Here is a 26,617-nt window from a genome sequence, read left to right as displayed (position 1 = left end):
TACCCCTCTCCCTCATTTCCTGCACAATCTGGTCCATCAGTAATGAGGCTGTCAAACTTTTTAACAGCCCCATTCTCATAAATATTAAATATATTTGATAGTTTCAGCAAACAATGCTTAGGCTTCTTATACTTTTGCTACCCTATGCAAAGCACTCGTAATTTCTATTCTCTTATTCTCTCATTTCTTTGGGAAAAAAATTCAGATCACAACCCATTGTAATAACTTCACAAACCACTAATGGGTCAGGACCCTCAGTTTGAAAAACACTGGCCTACTTGCAGTTTATTGCTGGAGAGTCATCTCTGCCCTTATCCTGTGCCCTTCCTCAAATTGCAATTTAATTTGAGGTTGTCAAAACAACCCTGTCGTCCAAGCTTTCAGAGCCAGGATAATCTTAGTAGGCTCAATCCCCTCTGGAAGTCTCTCCAGTACTGATTATCTGGTACAAACCATACTAGAGAACTAGTCTTCTCACTCGCAGCGGCCCCTCAGCCACCCTCTACTGCCCCAGGGAGGTCTCTAGCAGAACCTCGGGCACTGTATTTGCTATAGCAGGTGGCACGCGTCCTGGAAATCCTAGATCATCTATACACAAGTTTAGATAAAAATAAGTAGTAGGAGTAAGAGAGATTAAGTGGGGGTTGGGGGGAGAAGAAACGCGGAGGAAAGCATTGAATCCGACGTCTCCTAGGATCCAGGTGCTGGATCGACGCTGTGTTCAGTTCAGTTAAGCGCGACCGAGCTCAGCTAAGAGGAGAAGAGGGCAGTGAGCGGCCCGCAGTCGGTGTCTCCAGGAGAGGAAGGAGAGGAAGGAGAGCGCAGAGTGGCGCAGAGTGGCGGCCGAGAGGCCCCTCCAGGCGCAGCACCCATCTGGCCACTTGACTAGATGCTCACTCCGGTGCGCTCCGGCCGAGGGCTCATTACACGCGTCTCGAGGAGACCTGAAAGAGCGGCGGGGACGCGCGAGATCTATCTTTAGGCTTCGGGTCATGAACACAACGTGTGGAGCACGCTTGTGGCATGGGTGTGGGGCCAGTCCTTCCCGAGATGCGGACGCGCCGCTGTCCCGCCTCTTTGTGCGCCCCCACAAGTAGAAAAAGAGTTTTCCCCAGTGTGACAGGACGCCCCAGCCCAGCTTAGCACTCTTCTAGTAGAAGACCCGAGACTGACCGCGGACCAGTGGGTGCAGGGAGAAGCAGGAGGCGCGCTCGGTTGCACGTGCTCACACCCTGATGCACCTGACCTGACCAAGGGGCAACTGGAGCCTGTTGCGCCTCTTCCCTGGGGGATGAGGGGGTGGAGAATAGGTGGGAAAGACGCGGGGAGCAGCTGGGAGGGAAGGAAGAGACAAGGAGGAAACAGAGTTAAGCCGGGCTGGTCGGTCCTAATTGCTCCAGGGCTCTCTCGGAAAAGTCTACCAGTGCAACGCAGAGTCAAACTCCAAATCTCCAGAACGCAGTAGGCAGAGCAGGAGCGCTTGCGTTTCCACATTCGCCCCAGGCCAGACTACGGACCTACGTCCTCTCCAGTAATCCTTGAGCCTCAAAATCAGACAACTTGGGGAGAGGCGCCTAGGGAGAAGGGGTGGGGCGAGGAGAAAGCGGCAAAAATCCGGCTACCCGGAGTTCTTCCGCCACTGTCTGCAGGGCACTGAGTGCACGTCGTGGACAGGGACCCGGGTGCGGCTCTCCTACGAGCGCCCAGTGCGTGGGGTGGGGCCCTGCTTCCCTGCGCACTGACTGCTTCACCAGGCGCTCTCCGACGGAAGCCGCACTTTTCCTAAGGAAGGGCAAAGTCAAAGTCAGAGGAAAAACCTTGCGGCCCCAGCGGTAGCTCCTAATCGTGGTTAGAAAAGAGACTAAAGGAAAATGACTTTAAATGAATGACAGTCTCGCCATCCTAAATGGTTATGTGTGATATTTTGGTTTCTAGCAAAATTAAAAATTACAAGGGGATTGCCATGTATTTATTTTCTTATTAAAAACGAATTACTAAAAAATGACTTGTTTGGAATTCATGTCTTGCTTTACCAGCAAAGTCAGCCAATATCAACTGAAGCCAATAAATGCAGCAATGCGAAACGTGATTGCTCGGGTTCGAGTTCTCTCTGATGCACGGATCTAGACTGTTGTAACCGGGTGCGCTTTTTTTTTTTTTTTTTTTTTCAGTTGCGGCTTAGTCCTATGGAGGAGGGGGTTAACTAGGCGTCAGCTGGGATCTCCGACGCCAACTCTCCTTCCGGGACTCCAAAACAGTAAAGTTCCTGCCCGAGGGGTGCCTGGGAAGTGTGGATTGCTGTGAAATTCCCGGGCACGCCCAAGAAGCAAGAGTTCCTATTCTCGGATAGCCGGGACAGTGGGGAGAAAAGGGGGGAGGGGACACCAACTCTTAAAACCTTGTTTGGAGGAGAATGTATTAGAGGCACTCAGTTCCAGTCCTCTATCCAACCGTCAAAATAATACTGAGAGAAAGTTTTTAAATCCTCAGGAACAAGTACTTTCCTTTCCCCTTCCACCTTGCGGGAATCTGTTTCCATTTTCAACTTGGATTTGGAAGCAAAGGGCCTCGAGACAGGCGCCTCTCCCTGTGAGAGAGGCGAGGCGAGGCCAGCCCGAGAGACAGCCAGGCGGAGAGACCCCCAGCCCCTTACTCTCCGCAGCCACCTCCGCGCTGCCGCGCGGCGGATAAAAAAGGAAACGGAGTGTGCGCAGCGAGGCCGGGAGCTGGTGGCGCAAAGATGCGCGACACACGCGATGCCTGGAAGTGCTCTGGTGTCACTGCCCTGTATAGGACCTAGAGAGATCGAAACGTATCCTGTACTGGAAAACTCTGTGATCAAAATATTTCAATGAAATACAACTTTTCCCTCGCAGACCTGTTTGTGTCTTGGAAATATCTCTTCACTTCCAATGCCTAGGTTTAAAATACAATTAGATAATTGGATATTCGTGTTGACGCATTGACACAGAAAAAGCCAGGAGATTATCAAGGTATAGTGAAATCGAACCTTCAAATGACATTCTTAAGTTGGCAAGAATATCTGTATCTCCTTTTTTAGACTCCTTACACACAGAGAACCAGTGGCCCATAAGACTTACGATCTATATTTTGGGGGGAAGACACCCAAGCTATCTGGGGCTGGTGTCAGGCACCCGAGGGAAACACAAATGATAAGGTCGTTGGGTGCCTCTATCACTGCGGGGTGCTATCAGCTCCCAGGGTCATGCATATCTCTCTTGTTAGAATCAGGACCCGAAATACGATCTCTATCTCTGGCTCTCTCTCTCTCTCTTCCTGTCCCGCGACACCTTCACCTACCCAAAGCGGAATGTGGGAGCGAAGGCCGGCAGGGGACCCCGAGAGGCTGCGGCGGTCGCCCGGACCGAAGCAGAGCGCAGCAAGGAAGGAGCCGGAGACAGCGCTGCTCACCCGAGTTTGAATTAAGGGCATGTCTCCATAAAGTCAGAGCATTCTAGGCAGTCGCTCAAATTGGGGCTAGACCGCGAACATTTAAAATTAGATCTCCTCTCAGAACTGAAAAGTGTGTGGTCCTGTCTTCCTAACAATGATTATGTATTTTCCATTGCCGGAACCATTCGCAATAACTGAAATGTTTAAAAGGACGTGGGAAGACGAGGGCGTTATGAAGCCCTCGTTATAAAGTTTTTATCTCTTTCTAAAGAAGGTCCATTCAACGTCTGGCTTTGGCAATGCAGCCTGTTTGTTGCTTTTCCTGAGCTTTACTCCTAGAAACACTGGGACAGGGAAAGTCCTCAGAGGCGCGTATCTCGAAAGATGCAGGGACGATGCGCGCGAGGCTCTTTACGCACACAACTCGGTGCGCATAAGGGAGTTGGAAAGCGACGGTGTGAAACAGAAAAGGCACTGGCCACTTTGCAACTTAGGAAACACAATTGATTGTTCGTTGAGCTGGTACAGTCTGCACGCGGACACGGCAGAGCGCCATCCCTCCCTCCGTTCACCCCAAATTCTCGGGAGGCGCGCTACCCAACGCCCCATTGGCCTCGGATGTAGCGCCGCCGCTTCCTTAAGGGAGAACCGTCAACAGAGTTCGTTTCTGGGTTAAACTCTCGGGGATTCTGTGACGGAATGTAATTGTCTCGGGGCTGCAGACACCTGGGAGATGAGCGCGGAAGGCTCTGCAGACTCCCAGCATTTCTAAAGAGCTTTCTCTTTCTGCTTATTGGTTTGTGGCTTTGGCTGGGCATAAGATGTGAAAATAAAATGAAATAGCTAGCCTCATCTTTTCAAGAAAGCCAGGAAATTGGACATTTCGTTATTATTTAATCTTTTAAGTGGCCACCCTCTTGCCCCTGTTACCCAGAGAGAAAGGCATCGAGTAAAAATAACCTTAAATTACCACCGAGACCTCCCTTCTCTCTTTTTGCCGACCCACAAAACATGTCTTTTAAAAAGAGGGGCAAAAAAGAGCAAAAGAAAAATAACCTGAGAGCTCACGTGGCAATTTACTTTTCTCACTCTGCATTTTAAAAACAATAACAATTTTTACAAATTTCAGTGACCCAGAGGCCATCTGTAATTCACCAGGGTCAGCTAAGGAGACAGTCCTCATCTTGCATTATGAATTCACAGCTGGCCGAAGGCGAAACTCGCTGGACCTTGTCGGCCCAAGGACAAGGGCTCTGAGCGGAAGCTCAGACTGTGAGCAGCTTCTACAGCGTCAGTTTCTTCTCTTTCCTGAAAGTTTGTGCTGGATAGAATCCTAGAGGCCCTGCTACAACTTGCTATACCAAACCCCGGACCTGACAAATGGATATTTGATTATTTATCTGGGAAACTTACAAAGCAGAAATTTTATAGTGAAATTGCAAATTGCAAAACCAATGGTCATCATCATCCACTGAAGGAGGAAAAGAAAAAGTTGGAAGATATGCCTTTACTGAGTTCGGCTCCATGCCAAGGACTAACGTAAGGCCCAAAGGGCCCCAAATGCTTAGGCCTTCCTCTAAGACCCTTTCCGACGGTTTTAAGTGGAGGAATTGGAAACTCAAAGGTGCTATACAACACTCCTCAAATCCGTGTTGACTTCCTGAGTCTTAAAAAGATACTTCTTAAACACTGTGCAAGACAAGAACTTAAGGAGAGGTGGGATATTGTAAAAGTTCAAAAGATTTTTGGTCTCCTGAACTTTTCTTCTGAAAGCTATACTTACTCCAAAAGTTAACAGAAGAGTTAAGATAGTCTGAATCGATTCTAATAAATAAAGATTGTCAGACTGGAAAAGTCTGGTTATGGAAAAATATTGTCCTGAATTCTCTGGATAATTACTTCAATTCTCCAAGTTCTTTTTGCTAGAATAGACTTAGGTTGTCAAGTTTGAAATTCAGATGTCGAGTAAGTGACCTACCCCAAATTAATCTCCAACTCTTTTTAATGTTGGTGTTTGGCCATCATTTTTCACTGACCCCAAAAGAAGACAAAATTTTGTTCATTTACATGGTTTATTGTTGTAAACATTAAAATTGTCTTTCCCAAAGAAAGAATTTATCAGAAAAAAAATCAGCGTGTCTAACTGTCATACACCATAGAAAAAAAGGCAGTGACTCATATCATGTGCCATACTAGAAATATACAAAGAAAAATACTACAGAATATGGCAATATTAAAATTCTTACTCAAACATAAAATAATATATTAACTGACAATTTTAGACATTAAAAAAACAAAAAAAAAATTCAAAGTGCTCAGTAATTTCCAGGGAGTTATGTATATTATAAGCACTCTGGAAACAGTCAAAAGCTGCTGCATGCAAGTTTTGTTTAGCTTTAGACAACAAAATAATCAAGATATAAACTTTCTTTTATCAACATCAACAGTACATACAACACTTACAAACAAGGAATGTTGGACGGTGTTACAAACACTATGTGTCCCTTTTGTCAAGATTTTCTGATGTGTAATACTTGTGCCCACCTATTTTACAATTGAGAAAATGTTTAATTTCAGATAACTACCAATCTTTATAAAATCTAACAGACTACATAGTGTCTGAAATACTATTTATATAATATAGACATTACTGAAGTAGCAAGTGCCTATAACATTTTCAACCTAGAATCAACATGCTTGTCCCTTTTTTATGTATTTATTTTCTTTTTTTTTTGCAAACACACTTATCTTTTAGAATTTGTAATATTTATTCATAAATAGGCACAAAATAATTTAAAAAGCCAAACTGCATTGGATAAATTTACAAGCCTTTGCCTTCTTCAACTCATGCCACCCACGCAACATTTAGTTTTACTATATATTACAGCTTTCTTTACAGCAGAAAACTTTGAAGTCTTGTTAAAGGGCAATATTTGTGGGTCCCCTTTAAGATGTGTGTGTGTGTGTGTGTGTATGTGTGTATGTGTGTGTGTGTGTGTGTGTGTGTGTTACATTGTCTTAACTGCAACAACCAAGCATGGCCAAACATTTCCCATCATACATTAGCAATCTTTCTTCTGAACAATAAACTGATTTTTAAACTGATAATAAAAAGTTTATACCACTGTATTGTGAGTAGTCCGTGTTCTAAATCCAGGATGCCCCGGAGCCAAAATGCCCTTTCAGGTTCTGCCTGCAGGTTAGGAAATAGCAACAGTTGTTTGTTTGTTTGTTTGTTTTCTTTAAGGATCAAGGGGCTGGGGGAGTTTACAGAAGGGGGGGATAGCTTAAGCTGAGACAGCTCAGGGGGCTATCTCTGCCCATGTGACTTGCCCCCTCTGGACAGTTTCAGTTTTCTTTCCAGTTCCTTTGAAGTGCAAGGGATGAGGTCTTAGAAAGGTAAAGTGTCCAGGAAAAGTTTGTCAATTATTGCTGGCGGTGGTACCAAGTCTTCCAGTTTCAGGTAGAAAATGCGCTGAAGCCCCTGTGTGCAAAGGGTACGCAGTTCTGGGAGCTTCCCCAACAGTTTGGACAAATAATTGGGACGATTCAACCCCCCATTATTGAAAGTCACATGGTCTTTGAGACAATTTACAATCTTGTTTTGCAATTCTTCCACTCGCTTGGGTTCCTTGAGCCCATGTCTCTCTGCAGAAAACATAATCAGAAAGAAAAGAAGAATGTACAATGCAGTTAGTTAGTTGGCAGGATTGGAGAGGATCTGTGACAAGGGAAAGCCAGGACAAATCCTGCTGGGAAATTCCGGAGGGGAAGTGCCCTGCACCTGCAGTACTGACCTGTGACCATAGCCAGGGCAGCAATGCAGGAGAAGGCAGAAATGTCGATGTTCATATTCTGCAAGTTGGAGGAGAATTCAACAATGGAATCAATCCATTCCCCAAAGCCACGCACGCATTGCAACCTGTGCAAGACCACCCCATTGCAAAAGATGAGTTTACCCTCCACTGGGTTGGACCTGCAATTAATACCAAAGAGAGAGAGGGGAGAAAAAGAGAGAGAGAGAAGCTAAACAACTAATTACTTGAAGAGCAATAAATGAGGGATTTAAGAGGCACCTAATTACTGAAGAGTTAATAAAATGTAGGCCAGTGGACCTTGAAAGGGTTTAATTTCATAACAATCAAGAACGCCCCCCTATCCCAACTCCATTCCACTCATCCAGGGCTTCTGGGCTGCTCCTTCCCTTCTTTTCCTTTTGTTTTCTATCTTTTTCTTCCTTTTTCCCCTCTTTCATTTCCTATTCTGTCCTTTTCTCTCCCCCTCCACCCCCCCCCTTTTTATACCCCTTTTCCTCCTGTTCTTCTCCTTGTTTGACTCCTCTCTTGGCCTCTCTGCATTGCCTCCTCCCTCATTACCTGTATGCTAATCGCAGGACAAACAGTTCTAAGAAAGCGGATTCAAAAAGCAGGTCCTGGTCGGCTTTGGGCAGGTCAGCGAAGCCGGGGATCTTTTCCGCCCAGCCCCTGATGATCTCCATGGAGCCAGTCAGGAGATCATAGAATTGCTGGATATGCTGGGTGTCGTCTCCACTCATCTGATAGTCAGGGTTCGCCTGGAACTGGAATTTCATTTTAAAAAGCACTTAATGAGGTTCTCTAAAATATATAACCCGTGAAATTGCTAACCCTGTTTCTAGTAGGGGAGCCAGGTTTTTATAACAATTAAACCTCTCTCTGACCAGTAAGGAAATTAGATGTTCCGGGGCAATTAATTCAATTAGGGATGGTGCTACGAGGTCGCTGCTTTAAATATGTAAATTACCATTTCCATACAGACTAAATACAGTGCCATCCAGCCCTGAGAAATGTTCACTCTTATCTCCACAAAACAATTGACACGTTAGTATTCATGCTAGTCCCAGAGTGGGTCTCGAGCTGAGATGTCCTCTGCAAATCTTAATAAAACTGCAGTCGCTTGTAGGTTTGCCCAACATACTTCCTCCAATTACAGCCCACATATTTTTCACAGCTGGAGTAAAAAAAAGGAATCTGACCACTTGATCCCCCCACCCCACTGTCATTCTTTATACCCCTCTTCTTCCCTGACCCCCTGGCAGGCCCCACATCCTTCCCCCAACAGTGCCAGAAAGGATGAGAATTAAAGTATCTCTGTGGAGGACAGGGGATAAAGCAGATGTGGGGGGATTTTGCACAGCCTCTGGTTTTTGAGCTAGAGACGTTGTTGTGCATGGTGATGGGGAGAGGTCGTGGGGTAGTGGGAGTTCACAGTGCTTCAACCACTGTTGCATGTCCCTCTCCTCCTTTCTCTGCCCTGTCCTCATGTCTACACCCCCAGCTACACGGATTGTCTAAAGGTCTGTGGGTCTCCGGAGGCCCTGTCCAGAGCTGTGAGGCATATAGCTTTGCTTGCCTCCTTTACCCCTTGAGTCTGAGGGCTAGTGGTGGGTGGGTGTGGGGAGAGGGTCCTGCCCATCCGTGGGTTTGTCCACATGATACCCCCCGCCAGCTTCTTACCCTGGAATAGTCCAGGCTGGTCATAGCCGGGTTGGAGTCGACATGGGCCCTGACGAGGGCACTGATCAGACTCACCGGGGGCGAGGGGGGAGAGGGCTCCTGTGGGCTCTTCGGCTTCGAGGGCAAACGACCTCTCCGACCTTTTAAACTGTCCGTGCGAACCACTGCAAAGGAAAAGCCCTGTTAGCGCGGCTCCCCAGAGCCCAGGCCCAGCTGCTGCCTCAGCCCCTCCCCGGGGAAAGGCCGCAGCCGCGGGGCGCCAGACCGGGCGGCTCAGGGCCCCAAGCTTGTAAAGCCTTTACTGACGAGAAGCATAAAAAAATGCAGGGTTATTTTATGTCTTCCTCCAAATGGGTTGTACAGTTAAAGGAGACAAGGGCCTGGCGGCTTTCTCTAGAGGAGACTGGGCAAGCAGGCAGCTGCGGGGTCCTGGAGGCCAGGCTAGGGGGAGGGGGCGACCGGAGATCCCAGGCTGCGGGAAGTGTAAAGTGCAAATGGGGTGTGAGCAATAGTTTCCCAAGGGCGCAGACTAGGGGGTCAGCAGCTTGCCCCGACCTACCTTCTTTGACCATCCCAACAGCCAGGCACTTCTGAAATCGGCAGTACTGACAACGATTCCGGCGCCGCTTGTCCACTGGGCAATTTTTATTTGCTAAACATACGTATTTCGCATTTTTTTGCACCGTTCGCTGCAAAAGGAGACAATATAAGCCAAAAATTATTTTATTCTTTTGAAAATCCAGCAACTCAGAGACAATTTCTGAATGGCTGGGATCTACATTCCCTCCCCACAAACAAACACATACACACAATTCCTTTTCATTATTTTTCTTTTCCTTTTCCTTCTCATTCTTTTCTTTTTTCCTCCCCCAGGGCACTTAACAGAAGAAAATTGATAGCGTTAACATTTGAGCTAACCTTGCCGCTCCTTGCTGTGTTTTATATGCCAAGAGAAGGAGAAGGAGACGCTCAGTAAATACAAATCCGTGGGCATTCATATTATTTACATTCCTTGGAGACCTTCTCTATTTAAAATGATAAGATTATTCAATCAGGATGGCGAAATAAAGAGATCACTTAATTTGACCATAGGGAATTCTGTTCCACTTGGTTAGCTCAGACACGGTTCTCTGTCCTAACCAATTTCATTCTGAACAGGGAAGACAGCTCCTAGCACATGCAAATGACCCTCTTCCAACTCCGGCTCTGGCAACTTCGGGCGGGGGCCAGCCGGGTCGGCTGTGCGCGGGTGATGCGACCCAGGGTTTCCTTGTCTTCCTGCTTCCCTTTCTCAGATACCCTGAAGCCCTCACTGCAGTCCGTGGGTGGCTGCAGGGCAGCCACATCGGACCCCAGAAAGTCGGGCCTTCCGGGGCGTGCTGGGGCTGGGCTGCCGGCACCAAGGCGGAGGACACACTCCAGGATCCCGGGCACTAGGGGGTCCTTACCTGCCGACTCCGCTCCCGCCCTTGCTCACCTTAAAGAAGCCTTTGCAGCCCTCACAGGTGCGCACGCCGTAGTGTTGGCAGGCCGCATTGTCGCCACACACTGCGCACAGCCCCTCATTGGAGGGGGAGCCCCGCGACGGCGGCGAGGGCACCTGCGTGTCGAGCAACTGCGAAGCGTGGCCGATCTGCAGGCCCGGGAAGCCCATGGACGCGGGCTTGCGAATGGGGTTGGGCACAGCGAAGGTCTGCCCATCCACCACGTGGTGGCTGCCCGCGGTCTCCGTGTTCATGGGGACGTGCAGGGGCCCTTCGAAGCGCATCTGGCAACTAGACACCGGGGTGCCCGGGGGCGACTGCTTAAAGGAGAAGAGGGACAGGCGGGAGACGGGCGTTTTCCTCTGCTCGATCATATGCGTAGTGGCCACGTAGTTCTGGTGGAAGTTGTGGAGAGACCCCGGGTCGTCCCACATGGGGCTGTGCTGCACCTGGAAGCCCGGGGTGGTGGGCGTCGGGGGTGAGGAGGGCTTGTAGTAAACCGACCCGGAGTGCGGCATCATCTCCTCGGACTGGGGGGGCAGGTGGCTGTGTTGCTGGTAGTTGTGCATCTGAATGTCTTCTACCTTAATGGAGGACTGCTGTCCGGACAGGGGCATTTGGTACAAGCAAGGTGGCTTGACGTCGTAGCCTGTGCTGTAGTTGTCCATAAAGGTACTGAAGCTGGGGAGAGAAGTGGTGGCAGTGATTTCAGTGTTGGTGAGGTCCATGCTAAACTTGACAAACTCTGGAGTTAAGAAATCGGAGCTGTATTCTCCCGAAGAGTGGTAACTGTAGCTCTGAGAAGCGGGGCTGGCTCCTTGAGGCGAGGACCCATACTGCGCCTGAACACAAGGCATGGCTGGAAATGAAACAGGGTGATATACACTCAGCCTGGTCAACTGAACACTTTCTCCCGGGCTCGGGTACACCTGGAGCTACACCGGCAGCCCGCGGCGGTCAGAGAGCCTGGAGGGGCGCGAGAGGAAAGGCGGGAGAGGGCGAATGCTGTAGAGCAACAGTGCAGGGATGGAAAGACTGATCAAATAAAGACCCACAGCTAGAAAGCAATTGAGGGTCTACACTCCCGAATATTTTCAAACACCTCCCTCCACCCCCCTTTTCACAGCCAACCCCTCTTCTCTGAAGCTCAGGTTCAGCAAGCTCTATCTAGAAATGACCATCTAGAAATGAAGTTGAATTGCGCAATGAGAAAGTTGTTCCCCAATGCGATGGGTCCAGCAAACCTTAAGTTACAGGTTTTGCCGGAGAAGATGCCTTGTCCTGTTTCTTGATGTTTAGGGAACTCGGGAGAGGAAAGGGGGAAAAAAATGAAGTTTCACTAACCTTCAGCCGAGTTACAGGCGTTTTCGAGGAAATTAAAGGTGGACAGTGTCGTAATTCAATGAAGGACAAAGTTTCCAAGATTTTTAGAAAAGCAATGGGGAGTCCAGCCTTTCCGATCTCTCTGAAATACAGACACAGGAAGCTTCAGGTGTCTTTCCCACAGATTTGGCTGGGCATATGTAGACTCACCAGGCAGGCCCTTCTATGCCCTCTCTGTTTGTCTCATTGGAAATTAGTCTGCAGCCTTTACTAAACTTAGCAGTTGAATGTGTAAAAGATATGGCTGGAAACAGAAAATGCCACCCATTTCACTGTATAAGTCCTGGCAGAGCGAGGATCCTGAAAGAGGAAAAGTATTCTATGAACTTATTTAACACATGATGTAATGAATTTGCCCCTTTGCTGGAGTGTGGGTGTAGGGGTCATTTCCATTTTAGTTTAAATCAGACCTGAATAAGAAGACTAGAGTCTAAGAGCAAATACAGTATTGGAACCTTTTTTCTTGATTTTTTTCCCCTGCGGAGAAATTGTCTTTTCTTTTGGGAAGGGGGAAGAAAGTTAGTAGAAGTCAATAATACAATGAGAAAATAATCCCCCCTCCCTTACAAAATATTAGTGAGGCCTGGACAATGGAGAAGGCAATTTGAGTGGAAGCATCTGGGTTTCTAAAGCGCTTTTGACAGAGCACTGGGATTGGGGATACACAAGAATTGATGTTCACTTTTCCAGAAAACTTGTCTTTCAACATCTTTAATGGCCATGGGATGGGAAGAGGGGACCTTACTGTTCCAGGAGAATCTTAGGTTGTCTGCAGAGGGAGGGAAATATTGCTTACATGGTACTGGCACCAATGTTAGAAGAGCTTCCCAGCACAGCAAGCTGAACACCTTCCCCAAAATGCCTTCCACAATCTGCCTACTTGCTGGAACAAGGCATTCTTGTGTCCTAGTAATTTTCAGATGTTCCCACTTGGAAGGCATTCTAAAGCATAAACAATCTTATTACTAATGAAAAAGAAAGCCAAACATCCACTCCTTCTGTTCTCTCCCCTCCCCCATAATCTTGCTTCATGGGGTGGAGGAGGATTAATCATAAAAAGTAGAAAGGAGACTCTTGACCGCCACAGCCCTTAGACATACGCCTGTGCTGGATATTAACCCCCTGGTAGCTTCACAGTTTCAAAACTGTACTCTTCACATATTCATATTCATTCTCTCTTTCTCTTTCTCTCTCTCTCTATCTCTCTTTCTCTCTCTGACACATTCAAATGCCCAGGGACGGCATATGTCAAAACCAGACAGAAATTTCAAGCAACTTAGTAACAGGACACTTTACCAACACCACTCCTACTCAACAATACCCAGGAAACATCGGCACTCTGGCCAGCCAGCCGCTGTGACACAGTTCCCAAGCAACGCATAAACTGAAGAACTTTCTCTGTCTGTCAGTTTGCAGGCAGCTTCCCTCGTATGTATACACAGGATTTGTAGTCTCCATGTCTAAACGCCACAATCAATTCCGCACTAAGAGCAAAGTTTCCGCACATTTCCGCGGGCAAGTCCGCAGCTCCCAAAACTGTGGAGTCTCCCTGCCATGCCTACCAATGAAAAGCCTGGAAGCCTCTGTGGGGAGCCAACTCCCCCCTAGTACCAAAGCCAGAGCTCGATCAAATGCCCCCGGTAACTGCGCGCACCCATTCCCCATCCTCCGGCCCCACTCGCGCTAGCAGCTTCTGGCGCCCACTTCCAGAGAGCCTGTCCCACACCCGTGTACAGAAGAGACGTGCAAAAGAAGGAAGAAGCATAAAAGAATGCGAGCTGCCTGGGCTGCACCTACTCACTTAGGAGTTCTCCCGGTCTCTCTTCATTCATTCAACTCTGTCGAAGTGCAGTTTCCTCTGGGAGCCTGGGTGCCGGGGTCGGGGAGGGATGGGCGAGCTGGGCGAAGGGAGCGGGGACACCACAAGCGGGGCCGGAGCAAGGGCAGGCGGCCGGCTGGGCAGGCGAGCGGGACCGCGGAGCCTTGCGCGAGCCGCCGGGCGGACTGGCCCTGGCCGCCAATGTGCCTTTGTTTATGTGGCTCGCGCTGCCGCTGCCAACATGCACCTAAGTCTCCGCGCGTCAGCGCGCGTCAGCGGCCTGGCGCCCAATCGCTGCGCCGCCGCGCTCCCTGGACTCCTGGCCCGCGCTCGCTTTGGTATATTTCCGACCTGACGTCACGAGCAGGGCTGATTTTAAGGTGGGAACCGTTCTGCGTTCACCTTGGTAGCCGGCTTGGGTGGTTTTTTTTTTTTTTTTTTTCCGAAAGAGGTGTGACCTCTCCACCCAGGACCGCGCAGCCCGCAGCGTCGCTACACTACACCTTCCCCCAAGCCCCCAAGCCCTCACTGCCGCTCGGCCGCTCACACGTGGGGAGGGTGTAACAAAAGCCCGGGCGGAAAAGAACGCTGGCGTGGGCCAGGTAGCCCGCACCTGGAGCTGCACGGGATGGGGTGTGCCTTGCAGCGCCCTAACCTCACACGCCCACCTTCTTCACCCCCTTAGCGGAAGTACAGGCAGACTGTCCCATGACAAGAGACGCTCGGAGAGGGCTCAGGCAGTTGGGGTGGGATTTCCCTGGCCCAATGCATCCCCTTTTTCTCTCTTTTCCTGTCTCTAGCCTCCAGCATATTCTCATTCTTTCTCTCACACACACAGAGTCCGTGCTGAAAGGGAATGGCAAGAGGGGGTAGGGCCTGTTTTTCAGCGTTCCCTTCTTTTCTTGCAGTGTCCACATTCGAAGGAGGACATGGTACGTGGAGAGAGCAAAAGAGGGGAGGAGGTAGACAGTGACCCTGCCTTTCAGAGACCCCAAAAGTCAGAATGAAGTCGCCTGCTTTCCTTTCGCAGACAATGCAGCCGAGCAGCAGGCAACAGGTGCGCCTTCTACAGAAAGGTAGTCTGATCCCACCTTCTGCCCACTCTAATACTTTTGACACTCCCTGGTGCCCACCAGCTTGTACTTCCTCCAGGAGTTTTAGGGAAATCGACTTTCCTCTGAAACAGAAGGGCTACCTTAGCCTCAATCTGAGAGCCCAGAGGGAAAGAAGGGACAAGAGGAAAGAGGTGGGTGGGGGTTGGGGAGAGCGTCTCCGCGAAGGGTAAAGTGTGTGCCCACAGCTCTGCTTGGAGAGGGACTGGGACGAACTGTGGGAGCGTGTCCCGTCCCCGCTGCGGTCGGAGTCGCCGCGGACTCTGCTTTGCAAGTCAGTTCCCTGTGCAACGCCGAGGGCGCAAGGAGCGTTCTAGCAAAAGAAACGCCGCTGCTCCGGAAGCCAAGCCTCCCTCCCGGTAGCCCAGCCCGAGCTGGGCGGGCTTCTCCCGAGGGCTGGAAGAGACTGGGCCCAGGGAAAGGAGAGTTCGAAGGCGCCCCCCCTTCTCTGCTGGCGGAGAGCGTTCAGCTGCCCCTCCTCCCTCAGCATGGCTTGCTTCCGGGCTGCCGGGGCCCCTTTGCAACTCGCCCCTTCCCGCTGTTCTCGGTAGGGGCCGAAAGCGCGAGGAACTATCCGGGATACTGGGCTGCTCAGTCCTCATCTGCACCCCCGCCTTTACTTACGCCCCGCCACCCCCAGCTCCCCCGAGATTGGCGAGGCGTTGCGACGAAATGCCCTGCGGCTGCCCCGGGAAGCCGCGGGCTCTTCTGCGCCGCAGCCTCGGGAAAACCTACGTGACCACCTTAAGTTTCCCCCAGATGTTGCGGCTGCCGCTGCTGCTGCCGCTGCTGCCGCCGCAGCTCAGCGGTGCCCTAGCGGGCGCGAGAAAAAATAAAACCAGGAAGTGTGTGTGTGCCCGCGTGTGTGTGTGTGTGTGCGCGCGCGTAGGGAGGGAGGAGATGTTGTGGTGGCGGGTGAGGGTGTTGTGTGTAGGGGGAAGAGAGGGGGGAGGGCGAGGAATAGCTTATTAGCATGAGCTCGGTAGCGTCAGCGCCCCGTGGGCAGAAGCGATTCCATGCAAACGAAAGGGAAAAAGTGAGAGTTTGGAGAGCAGGGGAGAAGGAAGGGGGTGGGGGTGGCGGTGACGCAGGGGCTCAGGCATTGACGCACCGGCCAGGCTGGGCCCAAAATAGCAGCAACTCCAGTGCCGAGGCGCCCTCCCGGGTTCCCTTCCCCTTCCGCGAGGGAGCAGGGTGCGGCCCAAGGCAGCTTTCCTTGATCCCCGCGGTGGGCCAGGCTCCTGGCAGCTATTTTGAGGCAGTCGGAAACTCAAGCGCAGCCACGCTGGGGTGGCAGTTATTGATTTTTAATGTAGTCCTAGGAAAGCGGGAGCCAGGAGAACTTTACAGTTGTAACCTTCACCCTCCGTACACAAATACATCCGTCTAAGTACATACGTTCACCCTGCACGCTCCTCCTCCCTCATTACCATTAAAAATATACTCAATTTAGGTTGGGGTTAGTCAGGGGACAATTTGAAAATTCCCTCCCAGAGAGCTGAAAAGTGTCCTGGAGTTCTTAAAGTGAGTTCCAAGGAAGCCAAATAATTGTAATGTGATGCGTTATTCTTTCACAGCAACCTGTCGAGTATGGATGGCTTCCTGATAACAGAGCGTTTGTCCAAGTCTTAATGCAACCAGAATCAAAAGGTACTTTTCACAGCAGCTTATTATAACAATTATTACTAACTGGGAATGGAGTGATTATATATATCATTAAAATGAGAGAAAAGGGGGACTTTTTCCTTCTACTCTACCATCCACGTAAGAGTTCTTTTCAAATTCCTATTCTGGTTCCTGGGAAGTATTACTATTTCTTAGGAAGACACAACGGATGTAAGACTGATAAGCTCGCTTAAGCCAATTCTTAGATAAGCTATTTCTTAGGATGGGGTTTTTGGTAAGGCTGCATGTGCTCGAGGTGGAGGGATTTAGCACATGGATCACAAAGTGTGAAGAAGGGCCCACATCCCCCAAACCCCAGTCTACTGTTTTCACCACCAGATTCTGTTGGGACGAAGTCTCAGTAGCACTGCAAACGTCTGTAATTGACTGATCCAGTCAGTAGGGGGCCTGACTCCACAACGTTCAAGAGAGTCTCTCTCTCTCTCTCTCACACGCACACACACACACACACACACACAAACTAGCTATTTACTATTTAAGCTAAGCCTGAGGAGAGAATGCTGCAGGCTCAAATATTCATATTGTGCTCGAATTCATAAATAACTACAAATATTTGATTCTCTTCTATTTTCTCCAAAAGGGAAACAGTTTAACACATGGGATTAGGTTCGCAATAGCTTTTCTGTATTTCCTCTTGCCCATATTTAACTCACTGTTAGGCCACAGGGGGGAAAAAATCAAACTGGTAATAAAATCTCTCATTTTATCACCAAGCAGTTCAAATTGGCATATAGTTTGGAAAAATGAAAGCATGTTTTAAAATCCTATGATTACATGTTTAAATAAATTATAGTTTAGAAGAGGATTCCTGTGGGTGTATTTGCTAGTACATAAGAGAATGCTTTTGTGCAGAGAGGTTTAATTACACATATAATGGAATCAAAATGTAGAATTGAACAACCTTTCAGAAAATGTTAAAATGATGCTTTAGGCTAAAAGAAACTGAAATTCTGCATTTATATGACTGCAACCCTTCAAGATTCTTGAACATAAATAGTTCAAATAAAGTATTTTATAACTCAATTAAAATGACAATAATGGTTTTTTTCAGGACCCAGCATCTGATATAACTTTAAATTATTGCCATGTATAAATGTGTAAAGTTACCCAACAATGAAGGTCTATTTTCTTAATAATTTAAAGTAAGTGGAAATGAGAATTGGTCCTATCCTCTTTTAAAACCAACTGAAATAAACTAAAAATTATTACTATGAATAAATACTATTAGATAACCTCAGAAAAGCATTTAAGAAGGTAATGTTACTATATTATCTTTTATGATATTAACAAATATTAAGCAGAACATATTGGCACATGTATAGACAACATATTTTCATTAAAAACCACCATAAATAATACATACACTCACATCTAAACCAAAGTATTTTATTTTATGAATGGCTAAGCAGATTATACTTAATAAAATTGAGCTTTTGGTATAATTTAGAAGGCAAACATGGATGTAATCCCATAGGATTTTCTATCTTAATGCATGGGAAAGAGGCCTTTAGGGATTTATTTCACTATTCTCCCTCAATGAATTCAGAGTAGACCTTACAATGCAGATATAGTGAAACAGACATACCTGTTATGCTGTAAGAGTCGAGGCAACTTTAACATATTTCATAATAAAATTGCTTAGTGGAGCTTATTTTATCCATTAAAATGACATATATCCTTTAAGTTATATTTGGACAAACTTCCACTTATGGCATTTTTTGCTATTCAGCAGGCATTTTTACATTAGTGATAGAAGAAAGAAATTTTCACTTTGAAAAAAATCTGCTTCTTAAAATATAAACTCATTTTTTAATATTGAAAGATTTTTGTTGTTTTGCTTTTGCCATTTCATTTATATTGAAATGATATTAACCAACCAAATTGTTCCTTTCCCATAGGATACTTAGAGAACAAGTCAATTGCTTTTTTAATATTCACATTTGGGGTAGTTGGGGTTTTTATACAGTTTTACTCAGCCCATTTTTCACCCAAAACCACTTAACACAAAGACTTTAAAAATTATTTCTTACTTTGATTCAGAACTCAAGTTCTAGAAATGTGTAAAGAATTGCAGAAGAAAACAGCATTCCTTTTTCTAGAAGCATCTTCTTGTAAATTAAAATTATAAAACTGAACATATGGTAAAACCTCATGCCACTCAAAAAGTATTTTGCATAATAAAAATCCTTCATCTTTTTGTTAATACTTGACTCACAGTAACCATCTCCTAAATATTTGCTTTTAAATTAACCACCTAATATTTTCTTATGTAAGAATCATTTTTTTATTAGGCAAAGAAAGATAACTGAGTTTAGATCACTGCTAGTATCACTAAACATGGGAATAACTGAGATGTATAAAGTCCTAAAAGACATTTTGAAGATTCTGAAAACAAGTTGCTATATGCTAAGAAAATATCAGACTCTAGAATTGCTAAAAGTAGCTAATAACATTAGTAACCCGAACAGTATTAGATAGCATTTCTTTAAGTAGATAAAATACATATATTTTGCAACCATTTTTATGTATAAATCACAGCTGGCTACTTTTTGTTCTACCTTTAATAAAATAACCACTTTTGTTTTTTTCCTCATACTAACTGGGATGTAAGAATCTCTCAATTTAATAAAAAAGGAAGATAAAGTATGGATATATTACTACAAAGACATATATGCCCTTTTCCTCATCATAATTCTGCAATTATCAAGCCTACAATTTTAACACTACAAAAGTAACTTATAGCAAGGACCCTTATAGTGATAAGTAATAAATCTAATTACCATATTCTTTGAATAGATGTAATATAAATTTCATTGCTCACTTAAAAGTTCTAAAGTTAACAGCATAAACTTGAAGTTGAGTAATTAAGTAATCCTTATATAGACACTTATTAAAGTATTTATACATATTATCTTAAATCTACATCTATCATTTTGCCAATTAAAATTAGGACTTTAATTGCAATTAAGTAATTTAATTGCCAATTGAACAGCAAAATTGCTAAGTGACTAATTTTAATGCCTATTTTAATTACCAATCATGACTGGGGAGGGAGCTAATCAAGTTACATCAAGCAGTACCAGAGTAATGATGTGAAAAAAAAAAAAAAAGTAGAACAAACATTCAAGGCTACATGCTTTAAAAAAAGAAACATAAATTAAATAAATGCAAACACAATCTTATAAATGTATAAAAATACTGTATTTCAATATCTGAATACAGAACATGAAAGAGAACAAGATTAATTACAGAAGCCTCTGTCAATCTTCAAAGTAAGGACAATGAAAGTCAAATTTTTTTGTGGTATTTACATGGCACTCATTCTAACCCAGATAAAAACTAAGTTGCATATAGCTGAGAATAATAGGCTGTTTCCTGCTTAGCTGGTTAAATATTTGCAGATTGACAGTTTTTAAAATTTTTTTCTTAAATGAAATGCTATAAAAGAGAGAAACACGTTTCCAATGCAACAATGTGGATTCTGCATTTGAAAACCAACAGGGCAAGTGCAATGGGACTGTGCTATTTCCTGGTTGCTCTCCTCTTCCACCCCCCCCTCACTTGAATGAAGAGTTCCATTAGAGTCCCAGTGCCTATCCATAACTGTCTCATGTTACCTTGAGAAAAATACACACCTGGCCAATCTTAAATATTTCAGATTTTTTCATTAGTAAAAATAAGAAAGTAGCTAGGATTACATCGCAATTAAAATTACTTAGCATGGGGAATATACCTAGTTCTAACAGTCTTTCTTCCTTTTCAGTTAGAAGAAACATGCCAGCTCAAGAGAAAGGCCACAAACCAGCAGGCAACCAGAAACACTGGTAAAAATCTTCCTGAACAACAAAAACATATTTTCAAGAGTTTTCATATCCAAACTTATTCTCAGATTATCAATATGAAAGGGCAATATTGAAAGGAGGAGGTGAGTTGAGAGCTCAAAAAAACAGAAAGTGATTCCCGGGTAGACAATAACAATTCTAGCACTTTCTGGCTATAGGGTTCCCCTTGGCATGCAGCCACCTCATTTAGAGTTAACAATGGACATCCATCAAATCTTCATTTAAAATAAAAGTCATGCTGCAAGATACGTATCTTGTTTTTGTCACCATATATGTATACCAAAAATATACATAGTAATGTCTACAAAAGGGCCCACAATTATTAATGAAATACATGTAATGCTATAACTTGAGAAAAAGCAAATAGTGCTGCTTGGGATTTTATTTACTAATGGACTTGAATTCTGAAATGAAGCACAGCAGGACTATCCGCCTGGCTTTTGAAGGAGGGACACTTTAATAATTACTGGCCCTGACAAAAGACTGCAATATCTGTTCATGACAATAACAGCTTTATAAGGCAAGTTCTGTGTGACTGACTAAAGGACACACTCACTGCCTATTCACAAGTCATGGAGATGGAGTCATTATTGACAAACTCACTACTGATCATGGTTACAACACATGGAGTGCTGATGCTAAAAAGAGAAATAAAACCTCAGCCACTCAAAGATTACAAAAAACGGGCCAAGAAAAGAAGGTAGCCATAAATTAGGTATATCTTAATATGTTCTATGTAAGATTTTCTGCTATATGCATACATAAAAGATCTTATTTGATGATAACCAAAATTATTAAACTAACTCAAGCATTAGGTAACAAATCAGCCATTACAAAAGGGGAAGAGAAACTTTGTCTTGTAATTTCAAAATGATTCTCCAAAGACATGATATATATACAAACTTTCGAAGTGTTAATACTTTTCGAAACTTGACATGACTGAAAGTATATACTTTTTTAGACTGTTGATGATATTTTATGTGTTTTGCTAGTCTATCAGTTCACATGAATTAATGTGTTTCACATATTGCCGGAGGCAAAAACTTTTAAGAGATAGCATGTCTCTAGCTTTCAGATATCCCTTCATAAGTAAAAGTAAACATAAAGTTTAAAAATTGTAATGCATTATTTTACTTTTTTACCCTTAAGTTATTGCTTGTCTTTTAGTGTGATCTATCTGCATTAGTGAATGAAAAAAAAAAGTGATACAATAAAAGAGAGCCATGTTTATAATCTGAAATTAGAAGGAATCAAAATATTTTACTAGTGACCAGAATATTTAAAAATAAATCCTGTGAAATAGTACAGAATTATTCCAGTAGGAGTTAAGCAGTGACTTCAGTATGCTGTCACTGACATACTGGGAGCAAAAAGCAAACTATCAGTATCACCATATACATGATTCAAGTTAAGATACATAAATAGTGAGTGTGTGAGGGTGTGAGTAATAGAGATTGGTTTGCTGAGGTCTTACATTTCTTATAGTTCATATTTCTGAGAACTGTTCTCTGTAAGTTAATTTCCAAAGTTCAGGAATGGTTGAAGTTTAAAAATAAATGGAGAATTTCAGATAGTTAATGAATAGATTTAGGAGTTACACTGAAACAACTAGCAGAAAACACATTTTCCCTAAGAGTCCTTTAATTTTCCGGGTTTAAAAGTATGGTGTTCCTAAAGATGGCCAACTCTTGTTTAAATAACTATGTCTGGAAGTAGTATTTTCCATTTCTCCATACTCTCATCGATTAGTCGGATGCTTGGCAACTTCCAAGACCACAGTTTTGGTAAACTTTATAAATATTGCATCGTCCAGAGGTGGGAGGGGGAGAAGGAAGGCAATGCAGAAACAGATTTTACAGCCAGAATGATTTGACAGGGCCCCTCAAACTACAAATAGATGTTATAGAATTTGAAATGTAGCTCTGTAGCTCAATTTATACCACAGAAATTGTGAGATGCTATCTTCCTGTTGTTATAACGTTATCAGGTCAAGGGATATAAATTGTACCAGGTAATTCATTTTGCTGTTCAGAGAGTCATTAAGTTCCTCCCAGAATATATGTGATTGATATCCCTGGAGGTGAAAGGCTAAAGGAACCATATGGCAACATGTTGCATTCCGTATGCTATCTGCCCATCCGTGCTTAAGCTGTCATTAGCAACATCTGTACCTTACGGAAATCCAGCTGCGCCGACGACGGCTGACGGAATTGTACTTGGGGGGCAAATCTAGCTTAGCGCCATTAACTTGAGACTTAGAGTCTATCTACCAGGACGGATGGAAGCTTTCACAATTAGACGAGACGACACAAATGCTTTATTAAAGTTTAATTTTGAACTCCCAATTAGCGAAAGTGCATTACAAATCGCTTGTAATTTCCTAGAAGACACAGCAAGTTCTCTGCCTGCCTGCCACGTGCGAGAGGCTCCAGAGCAAGCTTTCCCAGCTCCCGGCAGCTGAAAGGGGATGGTTCAGAGCGGTCTCCGCATCCCAGGAAGTCCCTAAAATCCTCACCAGCCCCTCCTTCCGCAGGGCTGGGGCGTCCGTGAACTGAACCCGCGGGGGTGGGGGTAATGCTCGTCCAAGGCGTTAGCGGGGTGGGGCGAGAGGAGGGAGTGGACGGGGGAAGGGAGGCGGGCGGCGGGCGGGAGAGGGGCGCTCTATTATCTCGGCTTCCCGGGAGGAGCCTCATCTAGTCAGTCACGCAGAAGTTTCTCTTTCGCTCTTCGCGCAACACACCCAGATTGGCTTCCAGCGCGCAGGCGAGGGGGGCGGGAAGGAGAGGAGAGAGGAGTCCCGGAAGGGCTGCCCGGCGTTCACAACCCCCTCAGCTCCCCTCCCCTCGCCCCAAACAAAGCCCCCGCCCCCGCTCTAGGTCCAGGATACGTTACCTGCCCGGCGCTCCCGGCCCCTCGGTCACCGAATCCCCTGCTGGGCGCGCCTGGTGTGGGTCCCGCTCCCCGGGGCGCACAAAGTGGTCGCCCCCGGCGGCCGGATAAGTCCCCCTCTCTCGTCATGTTGGGGAGGGGAGGAAACGGGGGAAGTAGAAGCGGAGCTTGGGGCAAAGGGAACTTACTGATACAATAGAAAAAAAAAAAAAAAGCCCGTGAGGCTCGGGTCCTGGCCGGGGGCAAAAGAGGCCTGTTACCTTTCGGGGGGTCGCGGCCGAAAGGTAGGGGAGTCGGGGAGCGGCCGCTCGCTCCCCTCCCCCAGCCCCCGGCGGCGGCGGCGGCGACAGCTGCACACACACAAGCCCATTGTCGCCGGCGCCCGGCGCGCAGCCCCACGGACTCGGCCCCGCGGCCAAGCGCGTCAGCGGCCCAGTCAGCCGGGCCGGGCTCCGTGACGCGCGCGCAGCCCGCTCTATAAATAACCCGCCGCCGGGCTGCTCGGGCTGCTTTCCAGTGACGCTGGGGCCGGGGCGCGGGAGGAGGAGGGCGAAAGGAAACAATAAAACCGCCCGCCCCGGGCAGCCCTCGGCTGTTCGCGCGGTGCTCCCCTTTCCCCGCCCCGGCCCGCCCTTCGAGGAGCGCCGCTCGCGGAGGGGAAGGAGCCAGCGTCCTCCCATCCTGCCGGAGGCGCGGGGCCCGGGCCGGACGCCCTCCCCCGAGGCGGGAGTGAGGATCGCCCACACCCGGGGTGGCGGGGAGGAAAGTAGGCGACAAGTTTAGCGGAGGAATCGCTGTGTTCCTCCCTAGTTGATTTGAAAACATCTCGGTGCTTTCTCTGCTTCCCCTCCACACCCATCCGGGTACAGATTGGATGTATTATTGTGGTAGTATGCCCTCAATTAAAAACACATACAGAAAAACTCACGTCTTAAACGTAAGCATTATCTAGGTCTCTGTGGGGCCAGGCCCACGTTACTATTTTAATTAAGGGGAGTCGAAGCAGCGTGGGCATGGGTTCCACGACTTGAACTCTCAGCTCCGGTGTATTTTTGCAGGTCTTTGTGACCTTAAACTTAGCATAGGCCTCGAACATAGCTTATTTGAATTTTCTGAAAGTTTATGATCTTTCAACATTTTGGACTTTAATCAAGGCTACCGCTTAAAAGGGGCTTTCTCCCTAGGTAAATATTTTTGTAGAGACATTCCGTTGCTAACTTCCATAGTCAGGCAATTCTGTCACACGCCCTGACACCTGTCCTACTCATGAAGGTGCCCATATACAACTGGAGGTAGTCTGTTAATGGACGATTAGGACGGTATTTCTTCCTAAGAAAAAGTCTCGAATATATGCACCCCACATTTTCTGGGGTGCTGATACATAGAAAATTTGCAGATGGAAGCAAGGTGTTGAAGTAACTTGGCATAGATAGAGTTAAAGAGGCTGAGGAAATGCGCTGGGCTGGGGATGGGAAGATGAGGAAATGAGAGTTTTAATTGTGTCTTCATTGTACTTTTCTGTGCCACCTTGCAGAAATCACAATCTCTCTCTGCCTCATTTTCCTCATCTTTAAAAGGAAGAGCTGGAGGTTCCTTTTCTACACTAACATTCTAGGACAATAAAGGATAGCACCGTGTTCAGGTACAAAGTTTCATTAAACGAACATGAGCACCCAGTGTCTGGTAGGAAAGGGGTAACAGATGTAGAATCATTTGGTCTTCTGACATTTTTAAATTGTGTACATTTTTAAATATATTAGGGCCACTTCAGAAAAAAAGAATGAATTCAAGTGTGCCATTAAAACTATTTTAATAGGAAATAATAGTAGTCACTATATGTTTCACTCATGTGACAGCAGACACATTTACAGTCTGATGATGTCTTGGGCCTCTTCTAACAGCACATTTTCTTATGTGCATAAATGGATCATAGGTAGAAAAATACACTAGGACCACTTTCTCCAATTTTGCTCCCATTTTTGGCTTTTGTGGTTTTTAAGAGGAATTTTTCAGATGAAAGACACTAACTTGTTTATCAGTGAGTGGCTTGCTGAGACAAGGGAAAATCTTCTGATTGACCTTCACCAGACAGTCAAAATATGCCTTATTCTCCTGTCTTCAGGTTGGTGAAGGCAGAAAACATAAAAGTGGCAAAAACAAGTTTAGAGCCAAAACATTTGCTTCACATAGACACCACGAAAGTGTGATCACAACTAAAAGTTAACCAATATTTTTCCAGCTCCAAAAGCACATCTGTCTCCCTTTCCCATAAAATGTTTGATATCTCTAATTTTACTTTGCCTTAAGGTTCTTTCTTCTGCTTCTCATAGAAAGGTATTTTTCTTTCACTGCTATTTTCCTGAAACATCCAGCTTCTCACATAGTTTTAAATTAAAACTCTTTTGCTTACTTCTTATCCCTTTTTTGCCTTGATCAATTTTATTCTCCATTATCCCTGCCCTTAAAATTTAATAGAGTGAGAACTAGCATATTTTGGCTAAATTTGAAACATGCCCAATTTTATAGGAGAGGAGGGGGAAAAAGCTTAGCTCTAGGACCAGTAGAAATAGGGTAAAACAACCAGTTTTCTCAAAACAAAACAAAACAAAAAAAATCATGCAAAATTTGTGAAATAGGGGACTGAAAATGTGAAAAATCTTTTATTTGGATCTGCTTGATAGCATAAAGCTTGTTACAATTTTTCAAACATAGTGAATGTTTTAGAATGTGGACATTTCCCAATACTTCCAAAGTTTCTGTCTACCTGAGGTTAAATCCTTTGAAAGACTCTTCTACCGTAACAGTATTGAAGAATTTATTAGAGAAACTACTGTGCACTCTTGCCTTATTACTCAGTTAATCCTGATCTATATTTAGAGAGTGGTGCCAGCCAGGTTGAGGCTTCAAAGGAATGAGCACAAATATTTGCCATATCCTGTGCAGTATAGTTTTGGTGATTGAAATGAAAATTCGTCTTGGAAAATATCACTGAAGTTATAGTATAAGCAAATCTCAGCAACCTTCAAATGGATAAATAGAAGGTTAACAAGAAAAGTGATGGGGGATTCTCAGTATTCCAAATGAAAGAAAAGGGACGACCCAGGTTATACAACTAGGAGCTTTCTTTATATAAAAAGCCAAAAAACTTAGGCAATCAATATTCTTAAAAATAAGGTTGCGCACAGTGGCTCTTGTCTGTAATCCTAGCATTTTGGGAGGTGGAGGCAGGAGAATCGCTTGAAGCCAGGAGTTAGAGACTAGCCTGGGCAATAGCGAGACCCTGTCTCTACAGAAAATAAAAAATTAGCCAGACATGGTGCCACACACCTATAGTACCAGCTACTCAGGAGGATGAGGCAGGAGGATCCCTTGAGCCCAGGAGTTTGAGGTTGCTGTGAACTATAAGGACACCGCTGCACTCTATCCCAGGCAAGACCCTGTCTGAAAAAAATAAATAATAAGGTTGACTAAGTTCAGTAAAATTACAGGGCTC

General features: G+C 45.7%; 1 protein-coding gene across 3 annotated transcripts; it reads right to left on the bottom strand.

Moving 5' to 3' along the window:
• Nucleotides 1-5,472: 5,472 nt before the first annotated feature.
• On the bottom strand, nucleotides 5,473-13,818 carry NR4A2 (nuclear receptor subfamily 4 group A member 2). 3 transcript variants are annotated; one of them, XM_069472472.1, is made up of 8 exons: nucleotides 13,574-13,818; nucleotides 11,738-11,858; nucleotides 10,387-11,252; nucleotides 9,469-9,598; nucleotides 8,910-9,073; nucleotides 7,791-7,993; nucleotides 7,212-7,390; nucleotides 5,473-7,062 (listed from the first exon to the last, which is right to left on the bottom strand). In XM_069472472.1, exons 3-8 carry the CDS (start codon nucleotides 11,248-11,250, stop codon nucleotides 6,806-6,808), a joined length of 1,797 nt encoding a protein of 598 aa, XP_069328573.1. In that variant the 5' UTR covers nucleotides 11,251-11,252; nucleotides 11,738-11,858; nucleotides 13,574-13,818; the 3' UTR covers nucleotides 5,473-6,805. The 3 variants fall into 3 exon arrangements, with proteins under 3 accessions (XP_069328573.1, XP_069328589.1, XP_069328582.1); XM_069472488.1 differs by having other exon boundaries at nucleotides 10,387-11,074; XM_069472481.1 differs by lacking the exons at nucleotides 11,738-11,858; nucleotides 13,574-13,818 and having other exon boundaries at nucleotides 6,470-7,062; nucleotides 10,387-11,330.
• Between the last annotated feature and the right edge of the window lie 12,799 nt (nucleotides 13,819-26,617).

Source organism: Eulemur rufifrons, chromosome 1, assembly GCF_041146395.1.
Source record: "Eulemur rufifrons isolate Redbay chromosome 1, OSU_ERuf_1, whole genome shotgun sequence".
NCBI classification, from domain to species: Eukaryota; Metazoa; Chordata; class Mammalia; order Primates; family Lemuridae; genus Eulemur; species Eulemur rufifrons.
Note: the sequence above shows the minus strand (reverse complement) of the source record. Positions and strands in the feature narration are given on the sequence as shown.

Bases quoted from the DNA above. Each gene is read 5' to 3' on its own strand.
- NR4A2 (XM_069472472.1), bottom strand. From the start codon at position 11,250: ATGCCTTGTGTTCAGGCGCAGTATGGGTCCTCGCCTCAAGGAGCCAGC. The intron at 9,599-10,386 runs GTGAGCAAGGGC...CTCCTTTTGCAG, and splicing joins GCTGCAAAGGCTTCTTTAAG to CGAACGGTGCAAAAAAATGC. The intron at 7,391-7,790 runs GTAATGAGGGAG...TATTAATTGCAG, and splicing joins GTCCTGCGATTAGCATACAG to GTCCAACCCAGTGGAGGGTA.